Source organism: Neofelis nebulosa, chromosome 3 (assembly GCF_028018385.1).
Source record: "Neofelis nebulosa isolate mNeoNeb1 chromosome 3, mNeoNeb1.pri, whole genome shotgun sequence".
Taxonomy (NCBI): domain Eukaryota; kingdom Metazoa; phylum Chordata; class Mammalia; order Carnivora; family Felidae; genus Neofelis; species Neofelis nebulosa.
The window spans coordinates 172,320,731-172,342,179 of record NC_080784.1 but is presented as its reverse complement, the minus strand read 5'-3'; the positions used below and the strand labels follow the sequence as shown (position 1 = coordinate 172,342,179).

Sequence of the window (21,449 nt, the reverse complement as noted above, 5' to 3'; positions counted from 1 at the left end):
ATATTTTGTCCAAGTTAGCTCTGTTAAGCAAAAATTCACAGGTCCATTAATATCACCACCCTTTGGATCTTCTGACTTAACACCTAAAAGTGGGTTCCGGAAAATTATGCATATTCCCAGAGAATGTCCCCAACAACAGTGTGACACAGCTACTCCAGACACCCAGAATTCATTTGTCGGCAGACTGTCCAGCTGCTAGCTCTCTCATAAACGTTTTACACATACCATGGCACTAGCCTGGCCTGTCTGTGTCTCTGTCACTTACTTATTGCAGCCTTTGCCAGAGTTGAGAGCCATTATAAGTTTATCCACATTTGGAATCCTGCTTTTAATGTGGCAGAAAGTAGCTTAACTGGAATGAAGCACGTATCATGAAGATGAAAAGGCTTCTTGGCATCTGGAAAATAAGAATATAAAAAATGTAAATATGCCAATGTCTGTTAAAACATTTAACCTCCGTCTCCTGTCTTTGCCAGCAGATGGATTCTGGCCACCACATCTTTGAACCCAGCAAGAGGCCCAGTATATGTCCTGTGGCCCCTTTTGTAGCCTGGAAAGTCTGCATTTGTAGATATGGGTAATAATATAAAGTCATAGGTGAGGGACGGAGGCACACAGACAAGGAACAAGGCTTTAATTTTGTAGGCTGTTTTCTTGTTTTTTTTTTTTCCCCCAAGTCTTGTCAAACGCCTCCTTGTATTATTTCTAATACAGTATATAAGAAGGAGCAAAAGTGCATGTTATTCCATTTTCACATGAGTTTAGAAGCCTAGAAATCCCAAGCTTCCTGTCAAAACATATATTAGGAGGTATCTTAGCATCGAGGGATAGAGTAGGACTTCTTAATAAATGTGTGGAGTTTAATATTTCTTAGAGTCACCATTGAAGTAAAAAGTATATAGACTATTTTTTCTTCTGTTTTAGTTTATGATTAAGTGAGCTTAATTACCCCCAAATCTGAGACTCTGCCAAAAATAGCCAAGATTTCTGTTTTTAAGAGGATAAAATAGGAACCAAGATTCACTTCCCCTGAATTAAAATGCCATGGAGATTTGAGTTTTCTTACTTGGTGTTTCCCATTGGAGAAGTAAACTTCTTTTATTTTTTTGAACTGAATTATAGGTTTCACGTGATCGTGCTTCTTTTCTAATTGTTTTCATATGTTTCAGCACTCAGTCTTTTCTGCTGGTCTGTGGATCTTCTCGACCACATAGTAATTAATTACAGAGGGGGGGGAAAGCCTCCAAGGAACAATAGACATTTTCAAAAACTTTAGAGGAAGGGTGGGTGCAGCTGAGTGCCAGACACGTAGTCCTCTACACCCTGCCCCCCGGACACCTGTGTCACTGATTGTTGCTGAACCGATCCTTGGGGATCGGGGACCAGATACACAGAGCTCGCGTGAGCCTCCGTGACTCTGGATGCGGCCGCACTGTTTGGGCACCAGCTGAGCGGGGAGGTTTCTGGTGTTGCCCTTGGCTTTCTCAGGAGACCTAACAGGCACTTCTGGAGAGCCCAGTTTCTTTCAATAGGAGACAAACTGGCTGCCAGTCTGAGCTGGTTGCTTGAGTGTTACCAAGTGAAAAGGGGTGAAAGAGAATGCCAGTTCTTCCTAATTTGAAATCATTATCTCGCTCACTTTGAAATATAGAACTTCGAGAAAACAGCCTTTTCTTTCCCCTCACCTGCTTCGTTCGAGCCCATATTCTCTCCTACAGAGATAGCCTTCCTTGTTCCAGAGGAGGCTGGACAGGGTTGCCAGGTTGGAGGCAGGGCTTGGCATTCCTTGTGTCGCACTGCACTGTATTCCTTCTCAGCGAAGCGGTGAGCTGTGCCCACAGAGTAGCCCTTCTTCCCAAAGTGACTCATCTATGAATGACTTGGAAAAAATAAAAACGTCAGATCTCCCCCATGAATATCGAGCCAGATAGCCCGAGTCTGCCCCTTAAATTTGCTCTATTTATCTAAATTCAGATGACTGGGGCTGGAAGCCTCAGTATTCTCCTCTGCAAAGTAGGCATTGGTAACTCCTGTCTTCCAGGTCTGTCATGTGTATCTGGAATAGACTAGCTGCTCAGAGAGTTATAATTATTGAGAACTGAAGGAGAACATACTGAACCTTTCCAGTAGACTGCCCTTAAGGTCCTTCAAGGGAAAAAGAAAAGCACGTTATAAAAGGTTATTTAAAAATTTTAGTGACTATTTCCGATTCTGTGTCTCCCTCTCTCTCTGCCCCTGCCCCGTTCATGCTTTGTCTCTCTCTGTCCCAAAAATAAATAAAAAACGTTGAAAAAAAAAAAATTAAAAAAAAAAAAATTTTAGTGACTAGACACCTATGAACACAATCCTACGTATCTGCCTTATACATATTATTTATTACCACATGACCAGCCTCACTAGTCCAGATTTTGTGTCATTATTTTTTTTCCTCTTTCTCTGAGTCTTCCTTGAAACTCTGAATTTACAGGATTCAAGCACGTAGCAGAAAATCATTCATTATGACCGTTTTTTTCAAGTGGGCAGGGAGTGGCTTTCAGTGGCCAATGATACAGAAAGCTTTCTTCACCCTCTTTTTTTTTTTTTAAGTCCACACATCTAAATTGAGATCATTTGAAACAAGTCTTGTCACACTGGGCATGTAGCCTAAAAAGAAACACCCCAGGGAGTTTGCGGCCTGGCTTGGGCTCATGTGATGCCGAGAACACCAGATTCTCCCTGCTCACTTGGCATCACAAATTGGCATGGTCATTTGCATAAATGCGTATGTTTTATTCTATAGAATTCTGCCTGAGTTGGGGGAGATTGTAACCCATGACCACCGCTGCTCAAAAACTGAATAGAGTGCTGCTTTTGGACTTAAGAGGTTCAACTAGGGGCCTGCTCCCCTCTAACTTGGAGTCAGATCAGCTGAAATGAGATAATGAATGTGAAAGTGCTTTGTAAACTGTAAAGTGCTGTGCAAGCATTGTAAGGTATGATTAGTTAGCATTCTGCTACCAGTAATCCCAGAAGAACATAGGGGTCTATGACCAGCAGTGCAAATCACAACCCCAATCTAAGCACAGCACACAGGATCCCTTGATTTGGTAACCAAAATACTGCTCTTTCTCCTACTTCGTAGTCATGGTAGTGCCTTTTTTTTTTTTTTTTTTTTTTTTTTTTTTTAATATGATGTTCTGCTTTCAGTACTGTTCATGGCCTGGTCCTTTGCGAAACATGGTACAGTGGTTACAAACAGAACCTCAGAGCCAGACTGCCTGAGTTTAAATTTTAATTTCACCACTGACACGTTGACGTTGGGCAAATTTCTTAACCTGAAACCTAGTTTCCACTCTCTTAAAATGAGTGATGCTAATAACACCACGATTGCAGGGTTAGTATATTGGGTTTAAATGAATTAACACTTAGAAGGAATTCTAGCCCATATTGGGTGCTCAATAATTGTTAGCCACTGTATTTATCATCAATATTGTGCTATTTATTATTTATTTATTTATTTGAGAGGTGGGGAGGGACAGAGGGGGAGAGAGAGACCATTTTAAGCAGGTTCCAGCTCAGTGCAGAGCCTGACATGGGGCTCAATCCCATGACCTTGGGATCATGACCTAAGCCAAAATCAAGAGCTAGATGCTCAACCAACTGAGCCACCCAAGCACCCGTGTGCTTTTTAAATAGTGCATTTTTGGAGAGATTAATTCAATGGCCTATGATTTCCATTGGCTATTCTTTATGGCCATAGTCGACCAACATCAGTTGGTTTTTGCCAGATACATTGGCTAAGGAGGCAGGAAAGCACCATTCAGGATTGGCCAGGCAGAACACTGAGGGGTTAGGTGTGCACTTCAAAGGCAGGATTTCATATTTTAAGAAATAAATTTATTCAGGGAGCAAAGCACCACCAACTGCTTCCAAATTTTGTGTTTTAAATTTTTATTGAGAACAATGTCAGCAGTGAGAAGAAGGAATCTTCTGGACATAATTGGTGATTAGTGATTTGATTTTCCAAAAGTCAGATGGAGTGAGGGCCTACTGTAGTCTTAAGATGATGCCCCTGCAGGAGCAGTATGGGGCCGAGCAGCTAACATGGGCTACCAGATCGACCAGGGAACACAATTTCATTGTTCGCTCTACACCTAGTTAGGCTAGTTCAATTCCTTCTTCATTTCTGAGATGAGTTGTCCTTTGAGGATGAAGAATTTACTTTTAATCCTCTCTTAGAAATTGGATACAAAGTAGGTGAGCTTTCTTTAGATATCAAGATATTTTATGAAACGGGAAGAAGAAAATAAATGACAAAAAATGTTTTAACGTTTTATTATTACTTACAATAATAATTACTTAGAAGCAAGGCTGATCTTCTGAGTAGGGGGAGAGGAGTTTGTGTGAACACCAGATGGACACATTTGACCCTATTCCTATCCCACATGCCTCCAACAAAAACTAAAACTAAAACTAAACTAAACTAAGTGAAAAGTCCTAATATTCCACCATTAAATTGCATTCAGGGGTTTAAAACTTGGGGCCTTCAACATCTCTTTGAAAATGGAAATGGTGCAAAGTAGTAATTTTTTAGCCATTTTGGCAAAATGTTTTACGACAATTTACTTGACATTTAGCATACGATGAAGAAAAGCTGAGAGGTGGACAGTCACTGGGGTAGAAGATAGAAGACAGAGCTGCTCACGGGAGGGTTCAGGGCAAAACAAGCACTTATGTCTTGGGTCTATCCTGTGAATGGCCATAAACTATTCCAGATGTTTCAGGTTAGCTCAGCTCTGCAGAAAGACCTTCCTCACACTTTGCAATCTGGAACATATACTAGGTTTGCTGTTCCCCCAGCTGCATACATTAGCTTTCCCCCAGCTCAGTTTCTTGGTGCCTCAAATTTTTGCCCTATCACTCAAAAACAAATTGAGTACCTGTTGGGTGTGTTGCTCATGTGCTAAAGGAAAACAAAACAAAACAAAACAGCTAAAAGCTTTCATTCTTCCCGGTTTTATGAAAAGAGTTTGGAGGGTCACGCTCAGAGCCATTTAGGGTCCTGCATTGCTGATGCTGATGGGGCCCTGTCAATTACATGAATTTTTAGTCTTGCTAGTAGCTGGCTAAATTCAAGGTTTTAAAACCCACCCTAACTATGCTACAACTCTGGACTAAAATAGTAAACAGATGTCACCTGCACTAATGATGTTGAGAAGACCTTTCACTAACAACACAGCTGTGTGTCTGGAGATGGGGATTTAAAAAAAAAAAAAAAAAAACCATTCGGTCTGATCACGTGTAGAGTTCTATTTAATTTTGCTCTGGCAGCCACAAGCAATTAAGTAATGAGAAAGAAGCTGTTCACGACATTATCCTTCGCAAAGAAAACCCTTTCCTGACCCACGAATGTGGCAAAGATCCGCAGTCAGAAGATGAAGTTGTGCGTCGACGGCCTGATCTTGAGAAAGACGATTTTGCTGCAAGGAGAGTGAGGATGAACCAGACAAAGCCACCGGTGCCATTGAACCAGCTCCTCTATGGGCCTTACCGAAAAAAAGAGGCAGAGAAATCAGATAGCAGCAAACAACTCTCAAAGGGAATTTCAGAAAAGAAAAGTCTAGAATATAAAAGGTGTGCACTGTGTGTGTGTGTGTGTGTGTGTGAGAGAGAGAGAGAGAGAGAGAGAGAGAGAGAGAAGAGAGTGGGGAGAGAGAGAGAGAGAGAGAGATGGAGCATAATTAAGTGAAGGTGACTTGTGCCATAGCCCCCCATTCCTTTCTTTCCTGCCTCGATGACAAGGAATTGGTAATGGTTGATTTTAAAGTGGAACTCCAAAGATCCAATCTCCCTAAAAGCAGCGGCAGAAAGTAGAATGGCCATGTCCAAACTAGAGCTGAATTTACCAAATAAACTTTGAGTTCCAGTGGACACATCACCACATATGATTGGTATTATTGGCACAAGCAGACATGTGCCATTGGCTCTCAGTGACAGCCACCTCTCACGGCTGCTCCAGTCCATTAACAGGAAGCTGAAAACACTGTTATTCCTTGTCTATAGGCTCTTCTCTCTGATTAGCTCCTTTTAGATATTGAAAGGGGGAAAATGAGGCTTGCTCTTTCTGCGTCCCAGTGAGATCACTTAGGCATTTAATAATGGAGATTTCTTATTACAAAAAAAAACCTTCTCAAATGTAATATACTTCCATTTGTTCTATTATGGAAATTGTTTTTAAGTGAGTTTTCTTCTCTCAACTTTTTCCCCATCCTCTTAATTCGGGAAAGGAAAATTGTAGCGAAATGGGTTTTGGCTGGTGATTTTCATCCTTGGAGGGATATGATTTTATTTAAGGTGTCACCTTGCTAAATTTCATCCCACAGAGTTGATCATTCTTATATTTTTTCCTTATATCAAAATCAGAGATTTGCATCGTCAAATTGCCATCCTTTGGCCTATCGTTTAAGAGGTTTGTAAATTCTGTTGAACGAAGAATATAAACATCTTAACTGTGTTTTACACGATTCAAATGGTTCTTTGGACAGAGTCACTAAGCTCAGTGGAGTTGTTAGTGTTGTCGTTGTTATTGTTGCCACTGCTGTTGTTCTGGGAGGTACCAGATACAAAGCGCATGGAAGATCCTCAGATGTAGAACAGGGTTTAGAGCACAGAGGCCCTGGCATGGTTTTTTTAGGACACATTATAGCTTCAGGAGTCTCTGGCCCTGTGCCGTTCCTGTTGGCATGCCTTGTAACAAACCATTCTAGGAGGGCCTTGTGGGAGGGATCAGTTGTTGCACATGAAAAAAGGGCTTCTAGACAACGGGCTGGCACCAAGGCACATTGATGGTGATCAGCAACTTGAGTTAGGAAAAGGAATAGCTTTTGTATCTCCTTTTTTTCCTTTCTCCTGCATGCAATTTTAATTCCTGCTATTTCCAGCCTCATTTGTCTGTTGTCACCTGACTCTGTGTTTGGGGACACAGCTCTGAGTCTGGGATGGCCCATGACCTCTTGTGAGAGCATCAAAGAACGGATGAAAGAAGATAAGGCCCCTCGTGGTCTCGGCTCTGCCCTTCCTTCATTCCCTTTCCCAAACTAAAAGTAAACATCCTACTTGCAGAGGCTTTGCAAATACACCGTGTCATCCAGGTAACAAGAGACTACCTCACAGTTTTCTCGCTTGGATGATATATTTTTTAAAAAAAATAAATAGTCCTGGGGCGCCTGGGTGGCGCAGTCGGTTAAGCGTCCGACTTCAGCCAGGTCACGATCTCGCGGTCTGTGAGTTCGAGCCCCGCGTCAGGCTCTGGGCTGATGGCTCGGAGCCTGGAGCCTGTTTCCAATTCTGTGTGTCTCCCTCTCTCTCTGCCCCTTCCCCGTTCATGCTCTGTCTCTCTCTGTTCCAAAAATAAATAAAAAACGTTGAAAAAAAAATTAAAAAAAAAAATAAAATAAAATAAATAGTCCTATTTATGTAGGTTTTTGAGATTTTCTATCTCAAGAGGCATATTTAATTGGAAATTGATCTTTAATGCCATAGAATGTTAATGCACGGGGATGTCACAGCTTCTTCGATGTAGATTACAGCATTGTCGGCATTAGCCACCTGACATCCACTTCTTAGGAGAACAATTGAAAATATCAGTGTTAACATCAATAAAGATGACTTATTAGCACAAGAGACAAATGGGTATTGGCTCTGTAGGTCCAGATAAATGGGATACACTGTTTATTCTTCAGGTTTACATCACCCAAATCCAACCGGTGCTATTGGGGACCAGAGGCTGAGTTTGAACATAAAAACTTTCTGTTCTGAATTGACTTCAATGTACTTTCTGGCAGTTGTGTGTTTACGGTTGAGATGTTTAACATGTGAATGACGTTCCAGCTATCTCCGAACTAATCCTAGCATTTGGATCATGCAGAGCTCGTTACTAACATTTTACTGGTGCTGTAAAAGACATTCCAAAAGGGCTCAGGGATTCAATCAGAAAACTTGAATTCATTATAGTAACTTGAATAGTGTGGGAATTGGGCATCATTACTCTCAAACCGAAATCTCATTACCATTCTTAATAGTCTTTCAGCAAGCCCTGGCTTCTCTTCCTAAACTAAACTTGAGACTGTCATCGGGTGGAAAAACTTCATCTCATTAGAGTGTCAGGAGGGCAGCATAGGCAAAGGGAATCAAGACTCCAATTGATTCCATATTTTTTGAGAAAGGGAAAGTTGCTTCCATCATTTCCGTCTGTCCTTAGCCTCTGAAGTTCCTTGCTTGACATTGCTCTTTGTCTGTTCCCCTTCCTTGAACCTGTTTTTTCCAATGATATGGGGGTCCGGATAAAATTGACAGAAACCAGGGCCAAATAGAAGAAACGAAGTCAATAGTGACCTGTGTTACTCGGACTCAGGAGAGCGAACCTGCAGAAGAAGGAGTGAGGAGGGTGCCAGATCTTTACAAGGATGACCTGGCTCAGCGGAGAATTCAGGGCCACCTTGCCCCTCACCGAGAGGCTCCAAGATTTGTCACAGTCTCCAATATAACAGAGGCTGACTTGGAGACGTGGGAGAGACTGAAAGTGTCAGGAAAGACAAGGTGTGTCATTTTTTTCCCCTGGTTTTCCCCTGGCAGTAGTATTATTGAACTTTGAAGGAATCAAATGCTTATCCTTCTATCATTTTATATTCTCAGGGCTAGAAAAACAAAAGCTCTCAAAACACAGTATATTCTGTGTGAGTTGAAAGTTATTAATACTAAAATTTACGAGCCACTGGATGGAAAACATCCTCTTTAATCGAACCAGCTACTGTGAATGGTTATGTGGATAGGCTTGTTTACTGTAAGCAATTTAGACTTGAGTTTTAGCTAATGTTAGTTATTTCATTGTACCTAAGATTTTTTTTTTAATTTTAAAAATATTTTATTTATTTTTGAGAGAGAGGGAGACAGAGCGCGAGCGGGGAGGGGCAGAGAGAGAGGGAGACACAGAATCTGAAGCAGGCTCCAGGCTCTGAGCTGTCAGCACAGAGCCTGACATGGGGCTTAAACTCACGAACTGCGAGACCATGACCTGAGCCAAAGTCAGATGCTTAACCGACTGAGCCACCCAGGTACCCCCATCGTACCTCTGATTTTCTCATGCCATCATTTATGATGTTGGAAGTGATATTTTGAAAGCCATAGAAACTTCAAGCACTATTACCTAGGCAAGACAATGATCATTTCTTCATTTGATTGATTAGTGGAAAATCAATTCTGCTGTAGCCATAGAAGTGTTTTTCATAAATCTAGTATTTAAGAAAAAGAGCTCTTACTCATTTGTACTTGCCTTAGAAATATTTGGAACTCATTTCTGGTTCTGACTAGGGATGGAGATGTTGAGCACATCTGTGCCCCTGAGCCTTCACCAGAAATTAAAGCAGAAACTGCCATTCGTGATGACTTTGCCAGCCGCAGAGCAAGGGCCTATGAGAAAGCTTCCAGCCCCAGGCAAAAGTTTGTGCACTTTGGACCCGTGACAGAGATAGATCAGCAGAAGTGGAAGCGACTCAGCATCGGCAAGGCTGGGCCTAGGGAGGATGTAGAAGAAGTCATGGGTCACGGCAGCAAGATTGAAATGAACTCTGTCACCCCAGCCTCAGCGGCTACGTCCGGTTTACAAAAAGACCGAACGCTTAATCCACAAAATGACTGCAGGTATTTCTCACCATCCATGTGCAAGATCTGCATGGGAATCACTGCTGCTTTTAAAGAGCCTGCTGAAGCACATTAAAGAAGCCTCCGGAGATCACGTAGTTTTAACAGGCTCTTTTGCTGGTTGGCAGAGAAGTAACGTTAGCGGGTCACCCTAGGGAGGCGCATGTATGTGAACGTTAATGGCAGGCGTCCATTTTGATTCTGTTGTCACCAGAATCACTGCCTGGGAATGCCAGTAATCTTGGCGAATGACCCTTTTTCCCTCGGCTGCATTAAGCACTATTTTATTAGTTGGAAATATTGAATGAACTAGATGGAATGTTTTAATGATATCCCTAGTGTTTCTTCTAAAGATCTATGGATAAAAATCAGGTTTATCTAAAACCTCCCTGTTTCTTATCCCATGGAGGGAGGAAAAAATAGTTATTAATATCGTTAAGTCCAAATCTGGACAAAGAAGGAGACAAAAAGAAAGTAAAGGTCTCTTCCCTCCGCTACTTAAAAAAAAAAAAAAAAAAAAAAAAAAAAAAAAAAAAAAAAACTATAATAAATCGTGAATGGAAAAAGACTTCTCTCTTGGGGTTCCTATGAGTGAAGAATTTCCTTGGCTGAATCACCATCCACATTTGTGAGGGATCACCTGGGTAAAGCCCTCATAGGCCCGCCACCAGTTCTCATCCTCACTGGAGGCCTTCCAGCTTTGAATTACCAAGCCCTCTTTTGGGGGTTCAAGTTCAGGGGGCTGGTCTCCCTTCCAGGAAGCAGGTATAGCGGGTTTTTTGGAGTCTGGATTCTCTTGGGAACCTCCATTCCACCTGCATGGTGGGAGCAAAGTAAGGCTATCCGTGGCAGCAGGAAATGCTCAAGATACCTTCCTCGTGTCTTGGCCTTGCAATCCAAAGGAAACAGTGAAGGGTCCATGACATACAGAGGGGTATCTTTGGTCCAGTAGTGTAGCCGACACCATGGAGGATAGCAGACTGTAGATATACATAACCCTAGTAGACCAGAAATACATAGTTGGTATTTCAGAGGCTGATAGGGACCTGGGGTGGAGGAGGTGGGGATGAGACATTAGTAAGAAATGCATTGTTGAGTCCTTGACTACTGAGGGACCCATCGTCCAGGGTCATGCCAGCCTTTTTTTGACCTATCCCAGGCCCTCGCTGGGATTCACATTCCATTATCTCCATCTGAGTATGTCATCCTTACTAACCAGCTTCCGGAATGAGAGCAATGAACTCTCTTAATCTCTCAGTCTCAACAACTTTCGTTGTGTCCTTTCTTAATTCTTTTTCCTCTTCTCTCTTGCCGCCACTGTTAATTGATTATCAACAGAATAGTGGATTCTGGTGTAGATGACCATTGCAAAAGGGTCTCGCGGCTGGCTCCTGTGCTGGAGACCCAGGAGGAGCATGCCTGCAGTTTGGGCGAGTGCCCAAGAACAGAGGAAGGTGAGGAGGACTTTCTCTCCCTTCCCAGGAGGTGAAGGATGACAGGTGGGGGTCAAGGCCTCTGGTGTGAATTCTTCCCTAGCAGTAAAGCCGTCCTCTCTGGCTTTAGTTACATGCAAACAGCTGCCGCAGGATGGCAAAGAGGAGAAAGAAGGAGCCACTCAAAGGGATTCTGAGACGCTGCCAAGGGCTGAAAGATCAGAGGAGAGCGGCCAGCCACTGTGAGCGCTTGCCTGCATTCCAGGGTGTGCTGCCTCTGCTGTGTGTGGCTGTTGTGTTCTCAGAAAACAGCTTAGAGCCGCAGTATGCACTTGATGACTGATGTGGCGTGGAGTTAAGTCTCTTAAAAGAATGCACCCATCCCAGGGTCAGAGTCCTGCTTTCAGTGCCCTCTCCGGGTAGAGACTTGAGCCTTTGCATGTGGTTGGGTGCTGGCCAAATTTCATTCTCAGGAATCATGAAAATCGGAAAGGGAAACCCATTCCTGTGTAAGTACCAGTTGCATGATGGAGGTCCACGGTATTAATACTCAGTTGCTATGTGTGCTGCTGCCTCCATGGACATTGGCTTCTTCTGTTTTGGGTTAATGCCAGTGAGGAATGCTACTGAAAACATCTTTAGCAATAAGTGGCCTTTGACTGGCTGGCCTGAATGTTGCCCTAGTTCTTGTCCCCCAGCCGCTGAATGCAAGGCTTCAGGGACAGAAGAGAGCTCGGAGAAGATGACAGCTCCTGCCTGGAGTGGCAGGGGACTGAAAGGCCAAGGAAAGTTGTATGATTCACAAAAAGATGACATGATGGTCAGGAGAACCGGGACATCTCTTAGACGCACTGGATCCAACGCAAACCAGTTCCTCCCAGTTCCATTTGCAAAGCAACAGGATGTGGAGGAATCTGCCAAAGGTCCGCCAATGAAAGATAAGAGGTCAGAAGACTATCCTGAGCCTTTGTGATTTGTTTCTCTAGTCTGAGCCTTCATGGATGCTTTGAGTATGTTATTAACACATTATGGTACTTACCCACTATTGCTTGCAGAAATGGCCCAGGCTGCCAAGACTTTTTTTTTCTTCCTTTTTTTGCATATAAGCAGGTATGGAAAAAATATCCAGTTGCAAGTTTTCCTGTTCAACATTTTTTCTGACTCTCATCTCGTGGGCAACCTAAATGGGTAACTCTTTTATTTCTTATTAGTGCATGTAGGAGCCCTCAGGTAAACGAATTGACCTTCTTTCTGACCTATTTAATTTCATTTTGATTCCTGGGGGGGCCTTCAGGCCCAAAGAAGATGTATACCACTTAGCAGTTTGTAATTTAATTTAATTTCAACATTAGCAAACACTCAGTGCTTTCTAGAGGTAAGATTTCTTCTATTCCATGCCATGACTTGATTTAAAAGGAAGAGTAAAGAAATAATCTGGGGTTTATGGTTAAAGGCCTATCTGTCGAAGCCTCTTTTGCTATTTAGTAAGAGTGATATCTTTTTGTTAAAAGTGTGGTCTGCCAGACCTGTGTAGGGTAAAGGAGTGAGGAGTGTTTTGCATAATTATATGATCCACTATAGGGACGCCTGGATGGCTCCGTTAATTGTCCGACTCGATTTTGACTCAGGTCATGATCTCACGGTTTCATGAGTTCGAGCCCTGCATTGAGCTCTGTGCTGGCAGTATGGAGCTTGCTTGGGATTCTCTCTCTCTGCCCCTCCCCTACTTGCATTGTCTCTGTCTCTCTCAAGTAAATGTCTAAACTTAAAAAAAAAAAAAAAAAAAGATCCACTATAAAACAGGAATGATGGAGTTCTGCTTCACGAAGGACCTTGAAGGGAGCGTGGCAGAAGGTAGGATGGGGAGCAGGGAAAATCTCAAGTAACATCCACATTTTTAAGTTAATATCCTAGCTATCTTTATAACCTGGATCTAACCTCTGCTTTACATTCCTCTGAATCATACTAGTACTAGAGGAGAGCCTTCTTGAAACATTGGCTTCAGGAAGCAAGGGTAATATTCGTAATATTTGTGGCCCTGTCAAAGTGTGTCTGTTCCCTCCAGCTTGCCTTCTTCTGGCAATTCACAGGTAGGGTGACGTAGAAGGAAGCGAGTGCGTGGATCACACGCAGATCCCGGCTGGTCAAGGCCAGTCAGGGCTGGTTAGTGACGGAGGGACTGACTGGGCTGCCTGGTCCACCGCACTCACTCACTTTCCAGACGCCCTGACACAGTGCAGCCAGGGATTATGGGCGCTGCCGTAAAGCCAGTTAGAGCGAAAGGGAGGAAGGATGCAAAGCCCGTGGCCGCCTACTAGACACTTTCCAGGTGTTTTCCCATTTATTTAGTCCTCACACAGCCTTTGGGAGGAAGAATTTTCATCTGTATCTTGCAGTTAGGAAACCGAGGTCCACATCCGCACAGCTGTAAGTACAGTTCCAACATTCAAACCCAGCTCTGCCTGAGCTGAGCGGAAAGCCAGTGCCCCTCCTCCCCCCACCGCCCAGCGCATGGGGGAAGCTGTGGAAGCCTGATGAATTGCCTGTCACTTTTATCTGCCCCCCTATTTGTGATTCAGAGAAAGTCCTCTTTCTATTCCAATGAGAATGAATGGCTAGTTTGAGCAGAAGGAGATATGGTCAGATTAACTGTGTGACACAGTTGTGTGACTGAGTAAGCATTCGCTTTGGGAACTCATGTTTCTTTTCCACAAGTATTTATTGAGTAATCACTATGTGTAAAACACTGGTCTGGGTGCTAGGGGATAATTTTAAATGGGCAGGAAACCCGTTCTTCCCTCGCACTTCAAATGAAGCATATGCCGGTTCACAATAAGGAAGTTTATAACTAGCCAATTATTGATCCTGAAATGCTTTGTTAGTGCTGAAAGTTACATACATGCAATCAATAGATGCATAGAATATTCTCTTTATCTTTCTGAATATCCCTACCCTCACAATTAAAGTTTATTCGTTGCCTTTTTCTTTCGTTCTTTCTTTCGTTCTTTCTTTCTTTCTTTCTTTCTTTTTTTTCTTTTTGGTGGGATGCTTATACCAACTGATTTGTCTGGCCAATTTTGTACCTATTGACTCACCTACTTTGCATTTAAAAAAAAGAAAACCTCTTTATTAGTGATTTTTTAACTTACCTGTACTTTTCGGTTTCCCATAGGACAACTGAGAAAGCCATTTGCAGCCCAAGCTTAATTATCTTTTCCTTAACTGCAAAGGCAGTTCTGCTTAAATTGATGCCCTCTTAAAACTAATAAGTTAGTCTGAGAGGAAATTCCTTAAACCCATAAGTATAGAGTAAAGGGCTAAATGAACATTATCTTTAGGAACTGCACTATTCAGTTTCCAGAGTATTCAATAAATAGTTGTCAAAGTCCTAGTCTGGTCACCATCAGGGAACCCAAAAAGAAAAATCCCTGCCCTCATGGAGCTTACATTTTAGTGTAAATCTACATTTGTCGACAGAGATTTCCATGAAATGCTGTTAAATATTTTGTGTAGAAGCAGTTTAAATTCAAATATATCCTACAAGTGGGGCGCCTGGGTGGCATAGTCGACTGAGTGTCCAACTCTTGATTTCGGCTCAGGTCATGATCCCAAGGTCATGGGATTGAGCCCCATGTTGGGTTCCATGCTCAGCATGGAGCCTGCTTGGGATTCTCTCCTTCTGCCCTTCTCCATTGTTCGTGTGCACCCTCTCTCTCTCTCTTAAAAAAAGAGAAAAATAAAAAATGGGGCGCCTGGGTGGCTCAGTTGGTTAAGCATCCAACTTTAGCTCGAGTCATGATCTCATAGTTTGTGAGTTTGGGCCCCACATCATCAGGCTTTCTGCTCTTAATGTACAGCTGGCTTGGGATCCTCAGTTCCTCTTTCTCTCTGCCTCTCCCCCCACACCTCCTCAAAACTAAAGATATTTTCAAAAAAGAAAATATATCCTACATACAACATACACATAGCTGAATCTCATCAACAAAATGTATTAAAGAAGCCAAACTCAAAAGGATACATACTATATGGGTCCATTTATACAGCAGAAAACACTTGATACTAATCTCTGGGTATATATGGTTTGTGTAGATTCACTAAGGAATGTGTGTATGGTAGGTGCACTTTCTGCAGCATATATTATACTTCAATAAAACATTAAGAGAAATCTTCAGATAGAAACACAAAAACACATGCTAACTATTAATTGATTATTTCTAAGTTAACTAGGCATAACTTCTCTGCTCTCTTCCATAGATACTTTAGAAAACACTGTATTTGCATAAGCCTGTTCCAACAGGCCTATTAATTAACTGGGAAGCATAGATCCAGTCTTCAGAATGAACACCGCTGATGCACTCTCTCATTATGGAGGAATCCACTGGTCATCTGTTTCAATGTAGTAGTATTTTTAGAAACTTGAGGGTATTAGGTTAAACTTTAGCTCCTTCTGAAACTATCCCCTTGGAGAAACAGAAAATGAGTCTTACTACCAGAAGAGAAATATCCACAAACCTTTTGGCCATTTTAACAGAAACTTTGGGTTTTGCACTGGTGTCATTGCCTTCACTGTAAATGAAAACAATTGTTAATGAATGCAGACTGTTCTAGAATGGTAAGAGCAGATAAGAGAGAAGGATGTGTGCGTGCACCCATGAATTCCAGGGTGTTTTCCCTAAGATTATAGGAAGAGATCTTTAGAAATTTTCCCCCATAAACTGTTATGAAACTGAACATTAGACTAGATAATTTTTGCTAAAAACCCCAAAATTTAATTTGCTGGAAACTGAAAGCAGGACATTGTTTTCTTTACCCAAATAATTCTTTGTCCACCATCAGAGTGCAGAAATGCTTTTGGGGCATAGGTAAGAACCTTCTCTTAAAATCTCCCTTTGCTGAGGAGATAGTCATTTGTGGAAGCTGCTTTTTTAAAATGTGCTTTAAAATATGCCCTATAATGTCCTCATATCTTTTTTCTAATTTAACCTTTTTCCTTGCTTTAGCAAACACATTAAAATCGAAAGTGTCTATACTGTAGAAGGTACAACTGTGTACACTTAAATAATCAGAAGAATATAGAAGATTTAAAAAAAAAACATTGGTTTTTCAAGTTATGGAATATTATCCAAGCCTGGTTTTGATTAAGGCTGCCAGTTTTCTAGGAATTGTGGTTTTTGTCAAATGCATGCAGAAGGCACTGATTGGGGTTCTGGTTGGAGTTCTGGTTTGCTTTCAGAAAAGTGCAGAAACACTCTTTGATGTCATTTGTGCAAATGCATTAACACATCAGGGAAAGGGTCAGTAAGCGTGTGCTTCTATGTTGGGTGTCCGTTACAGCCGTTACTGCAGAACATAAAGGCATGAAGAGCTTAACTGTTTGTGAACAACCATAATACAGGTTTTGTTTTGTTTCTTTTTAAACTGCCTTCTCTAAACATTGTGGGTTGCACCTAAGCCTTTTTGTGTTTGTGTTGAACAGCTTCTTTTTTGTGGGTAGCATGGGGATTATTTTCATTTCTCCTCTGTGTTTTAATACACAGTTTGCGTTCTTTAGAAATGCCAAGACTTTTCTTTCCTTTTCTGTAGCTCATGAATATTGCTAATTGTATAATGACACTTCTCTTCCAGTGTGATCAGCAAAAAAGGTTTGGCGTGCCAATATTTCACCAGTAGTGTTTGTTTCCAGCTTGGTTACAGTGTTTACCTTCTGTCATGCCCATCCTCTAATTGTGTATTTGGTCTTGTAGATACGGTCCGAGAACTCCTGTGTCTGATGACGCAGAGTAAGTTGCCTTGTGTTTATAGGAATACATTAATTATTAGCTTAAACTGCATGCTTCCGGTACTCACTACTAATTGAAACGCCATTGATGCAACAGTGAACTGAACAGCTAACTGACTCATGCAGCCTCAGAAAAGCACTTGAACTTGGAATGCAGAACATATGTTCTGTGCAGGACAGATGAATGAAGGAGTAACAAGCATGATTCTAATATGCAGCTGCTGCTTAAACTTAACATTTGCTTTTCCTAGATGTGGCACGGTGAAGTTTTTCTTCTTACGGTTTGGATGTTGGTAGCCCTTCTGAACCACAGACTTATTCTGCGTTTTGCATTTAATTCTTGATATGTTAGGACTTGGAGTTAACAATGGAGCAGTCATTCTTATAGCCATATTTTTCTGAACGAAGAAAACAAATCGTAAGCCACTAATTATAGATTCAGAAGCCCAAGTTCCTCCCGGGTTGGAGTAATATAAACTGTGGGGTGCTCACGACCAGGACATCGGGGTTATATTCCAGTTCTGTGGCATAGCAAGGGGTCAACATGTCAAACACGACGTGGGCTTCCTCTCCCTGCCCCTTAGTGCCGGTCTTCTCAGAGATTCATTCCCCACCTCCGCCTCACGTCCAAATTTGAGAAGAAGCCAACACTCTCCCGCTTGTGACTGCATTTACTCCGTTTCAAAAATGGATTTCCCATCTGCAGAGCATTCTGAAATAGATATCTAAGGCAAAAGTTTTCTTTGTAGAATGCTAGCTTTCTCAGATTTGAGTAATTTGTGTTTTAAGAATCACAACATCAGTGGCCTGCTGAGACTGATGTCTCCTCTGTGAGAGGCATTCTGTGCCCTCACGGGAGTCTGAGCCATGGGAGAAGCAAACGCTGGCCTAAGACATTTAAGTCTTGGCCTTAAAGACTTAAATGGCCTTAAGTCTTGGCCTTTAAGTCACCAAGTGAGGAGTCTAAATAAGAATGTAAAACACAAAAACCATTGCCACCAACGATAATGAGATTGGGCCAAAAAACTACTGTTTTGAGTACCTGTTCCATGTCTGTGTTCAACACATCAGCTTGGTTTGTACTCCCAGCACTAAGCGGTCTGACTCCAGTGCCAGGATATGATCCCAGCGTGCGCTCTACGATTGCTCTGCGGCTGATGTGCAGAACAGTCATGTCTCAAAACCAAGTTCAGCCTGAGCCTGACTGATTGCACGGAGTTAAGTAGTCTATAAAACTGAGCCCTGGTTATTACTTTTAAAATCTGCAGTGGCAATATGTAACATTCACTGAAAGGTGGATTACCTAAGATTGATAGGTAAAACACTACTTTGATATGGTTAGCAAAAACATTTTGAGGGAATGGATTTATTCTTCATCAATGCAAAGCCATCATGCACTTTACCTAAGAAGGATCTCTGGGAAATCCCAAAAGGTGGAAGAAAAGAAGGTACGTTAAAGTGCGTTTGAATCTTGCCCGTACTTGAATGTGAAATCTCACCGACAGGGAAAGTTAACGATCTTTAAAAGGGGTGGAGGTGGGGACTCCCTTCTCTGCTCTAAATTTACAAAAAGCAGCCTCCTGGAGTAAGAAGCATAAAAACTTCTTTTCCAGAGGTCTTATCTAGGAGTATACAAAGTGCTGAATTTCCTTCTTGGAAGTAGACACAACTTAACATGAAACCATGCGGGGAGCCAAATGTAAAGTTTATATTGGGAGTTTAGTTTTTAAATAGAAATTAATATATGTTTAGTTTATTCCCCAACTATCTCCCTCCTTCAACATCTTTAAGGGCAATTATTGGCACAGGCTCTATTTATTCAGAATTGACACATTCTTAAAATACAGCCCAATCAAAAAAAGATGTGCCCTTTAAGGAAAATGCAGGTCAGAGGCAGACCTACCACACAGGCAAACAGAGATTTCCGCCTCCTGGCAAGCCAAGAATGTTTCCATAGATGTAGTTTCACCTTCTTGCCCTTTTCTTCATTTGCACACTCCTCCTCTCCCAAGGCTTTCCCCACCAACGGAGCGAGTGTACCGTGAGAGCCGTAGACTATTTTATTCCTAATTTGCTCACCGTAGACCTGGCCCAGAAACCATTTTCCAGGCTCCCCTTGAGGTGATTTAATCCTGGTCCTCAAAAATGCCAACCTACCACCAGGAGAGACTTCGGGGCTCTGTAGCCAGGGACCCTTGTCCCAACAGCACAAGGCTGAGAAGCACTGCTTGAGTGCAAGTCACATTAGTATGAATATTCTGGAACCTGGGCTCCTCCAGGATCCCCTACCCTGTGCCTAGACATACACTTCTTCATTTTGGAGGCTGAGTCCAACCTCTGAGCTGAGGAACATTTTCTGAATGGTGACTCAGCCCATTTTCTGTCTAGTATTATCAATTTTCAAGTTGCTTAGTTCCTTTTTTTGAAATAGCATAGAGATATTGCTCATAGTTCAGTTATTTTATTTTATTTTGGCCAGTTTGCTGGTATTTCTTTTAAAATAAATAAATAAATAAGCCCCTCTGGGGGGAAATAGTGCTTCCTGGTATATGAGAGGGCAACCAAGAGTTTCTCTTTTGATTTCACTAACCAGCTTTTGGCCACATTGGGGCTGAGATAATTAGAACTTCATGGTGGGAGCAGAGATAGGAATCCTGGACAAAAGAGGCAATTCTCAAGGCCTTTTGCTCCCATTCTCTTCCAAGTGACATAACCAAATCCCAAATATTAGAGAAGACTGCCATTTTTTCCTGAGGTTCTAGAAGAAGACCTGGCTCTATGGCTACGTAGTGTGGCCTAAACCCAAATTCTGCCCTTTAGAAATGGTAGATAGCGAAGTTGAAAAGGGGGCCTCCTTTCTAACCCACAGTCTGCCAACGACTTCGATTAAAAGAGAGCCCCGCTTAGAGAGGTTTTTATCTTCCACGGTCTTCGTGAAGACTGTAAATTGCCTTTAAAGATGAACTGACTAAATTGGATCTATTTAAGGTTAAGGGTTTTTTGGGTTTGTTTGTTTTTTTTTTTTAACTGAGAGGAGAAATGGGATGATTTTCAGTCTCTTTCTACACAGCCTCCTTAAGTGAATTTTCATCCCTGGAGTTTAAAAAAACGTGAGGTTAGACTTTTCAACCTACCTCTGCAAATTCCTAAATCTTTCTTAAGCAACATTGATAAGTAGTGTAAAATGGATGAAAAAATCACAGCCCCTTCCCCCTTTGAGGACTGCAGTTTAGCTTTTTGGGAGACATGGCTGCCATAGTCCGCATCATCCTCTGAGTATGTAGAGGCATCTTCACACGGTGGTTTGTCATATTTGTGCTAATAGATGGTGAAAGTCCTTCTATGCAGTCAGAGTATTAGAATACTTGTGGGGAAGACAGAGTCCAAGTACAATCTTCAGTTTTAGCTCTCTTAGGTCAGATTTAAATTGTCCAACATCTAGAGAGAGGGAAGAGGCACCCAACAGATCCATGCAGATTCATTTTGAATGTGGGCAGCCATTGCATTGAGGATACGTCTTCCCCTTCCAGAGAGCTGTCTGCCAAGGAACCCACTGGCAGCCAGTGATGCCAATGCTGTTCATTGTCCGGCCGTGGGGATAACTATTTTGGACATCACTGCTGATGTGTAGAATTAACTGGTGTCTAAGTGCATGGCTTTTCTTTTTCTTTGTGTTACGCTGGCTTCGAAAATGGACTATCATAGTCTTCTGTTCTTAGAGTTGAACAGTGAACCTCCATTTCTTGACTTTGGACTGTTGTGACTCACTCAGCCCCAGAGCTCATTTCTTTGAAAGGAAAAAGAAAAAGGAAGGTTTTGCTTTGGGTTTTATTTCTGTTTTCGCCTTGCTGCTTCAGCTTCTGCTGTAACAAAGGTCTATGTAAGCACCATAGAAAAGGCCCTATGGTCTTGTCCAACATTTAATAACCTCCTATAGGACATATCAATTATACGTACAGCCTCAGGGTTGAAAAAATTGCCTTCCCTATCCTTTTTCTTTTAAAAGAGTAAATTCAGTAGTATCCTGACAAAAATAAGGTAAAATGCTTGTGAGACTATTAGGATACAAAGTATATGCTGATTTATATATTTTATTCCTTAATCTTAGTACAAAATACCTTATTTCCTTGATTCCAAGATGCTATCAAACTGCACTTCCAATTTACAGACATTTTTTACAGGAAATACAAATAAGTACACCAAATATATGAATCACTCATGTGTAGTTATCGGATGCATCCACAAGTCAGAAAATACAATATGAAAAGGTGGTGTCTTAGACTTGAGGCTGGATGATTTTTTTTGAAAATGGAGAAATTGCCTTAGGTAATGTAGAAAGCATGTAAGACAGCTCTTTACGCAAAGAAGCATTTATGGTAATAAAGTATTTGCTGCGTGGGATGGCACCCTCCTTCCTTCCCCACAAATTCTCCCTACGTTATACCTTGTAATTCTCTTCATTTTATTTTCTAGTACATTTCCAAATGAGAAGAGCCTAGAGCTCCAAATACCTTTTTCTAGCCCGTCCATAAACATATTTTGGCACCTACGGATAAAAT

The 21,449-nt window shown here is 41.9% G+C and overlaps 1 protein-coding gene and 1 long non-coding RNA gene across 14 annotated transcripts in view; both read left to right on the top strand.

The window, feature by feature from the left end:
- Positions 1-21,449, top strand: part of LIMCH1 (LIM and calponin homology domains 1) — a 330,554-nt gene that overhangs the window by 248,836 nt on the left and 60,269 nt on the right. For 7 of the 13 annotated variants that reach the window (XM_058722744.1, XM_058722747.1, XM_058722743.1 and 4 more), the window contains one exon: positions 16,856-16,891. The exons of 5 other annotated variants lie outside the window; for them this stretch is intronic. In XM_058722744.1, coding sequence (XP_058578727.1) covers positions 16,856-16,891 — 36 coding nt within the window. Of the gene's footprint in view, positions 1-5,310; positions 5,614-8,334; positions 8,578-9,348; positions 9,679-11,016; positions 11,133-11,241; positions 11,354-11,795; positions 12,057-16,855; positions 16,892-21,449 lie in introns of all 13 variants that reach the window. One more of the 13 variants, XM_058722742.1, reaches the window with a different exon arrangement.
- On the top strand, positions 5,657-7,660 carry LOC131507664 (uncharacterized). Its single transcript, XR_009259618.1, has 2 exons — positions 5,657-7,193; positions 7,446-7,660. It is a non-coding gene; the product is annotated as an uncharacterized LOC131507664 (long non-coding RNA).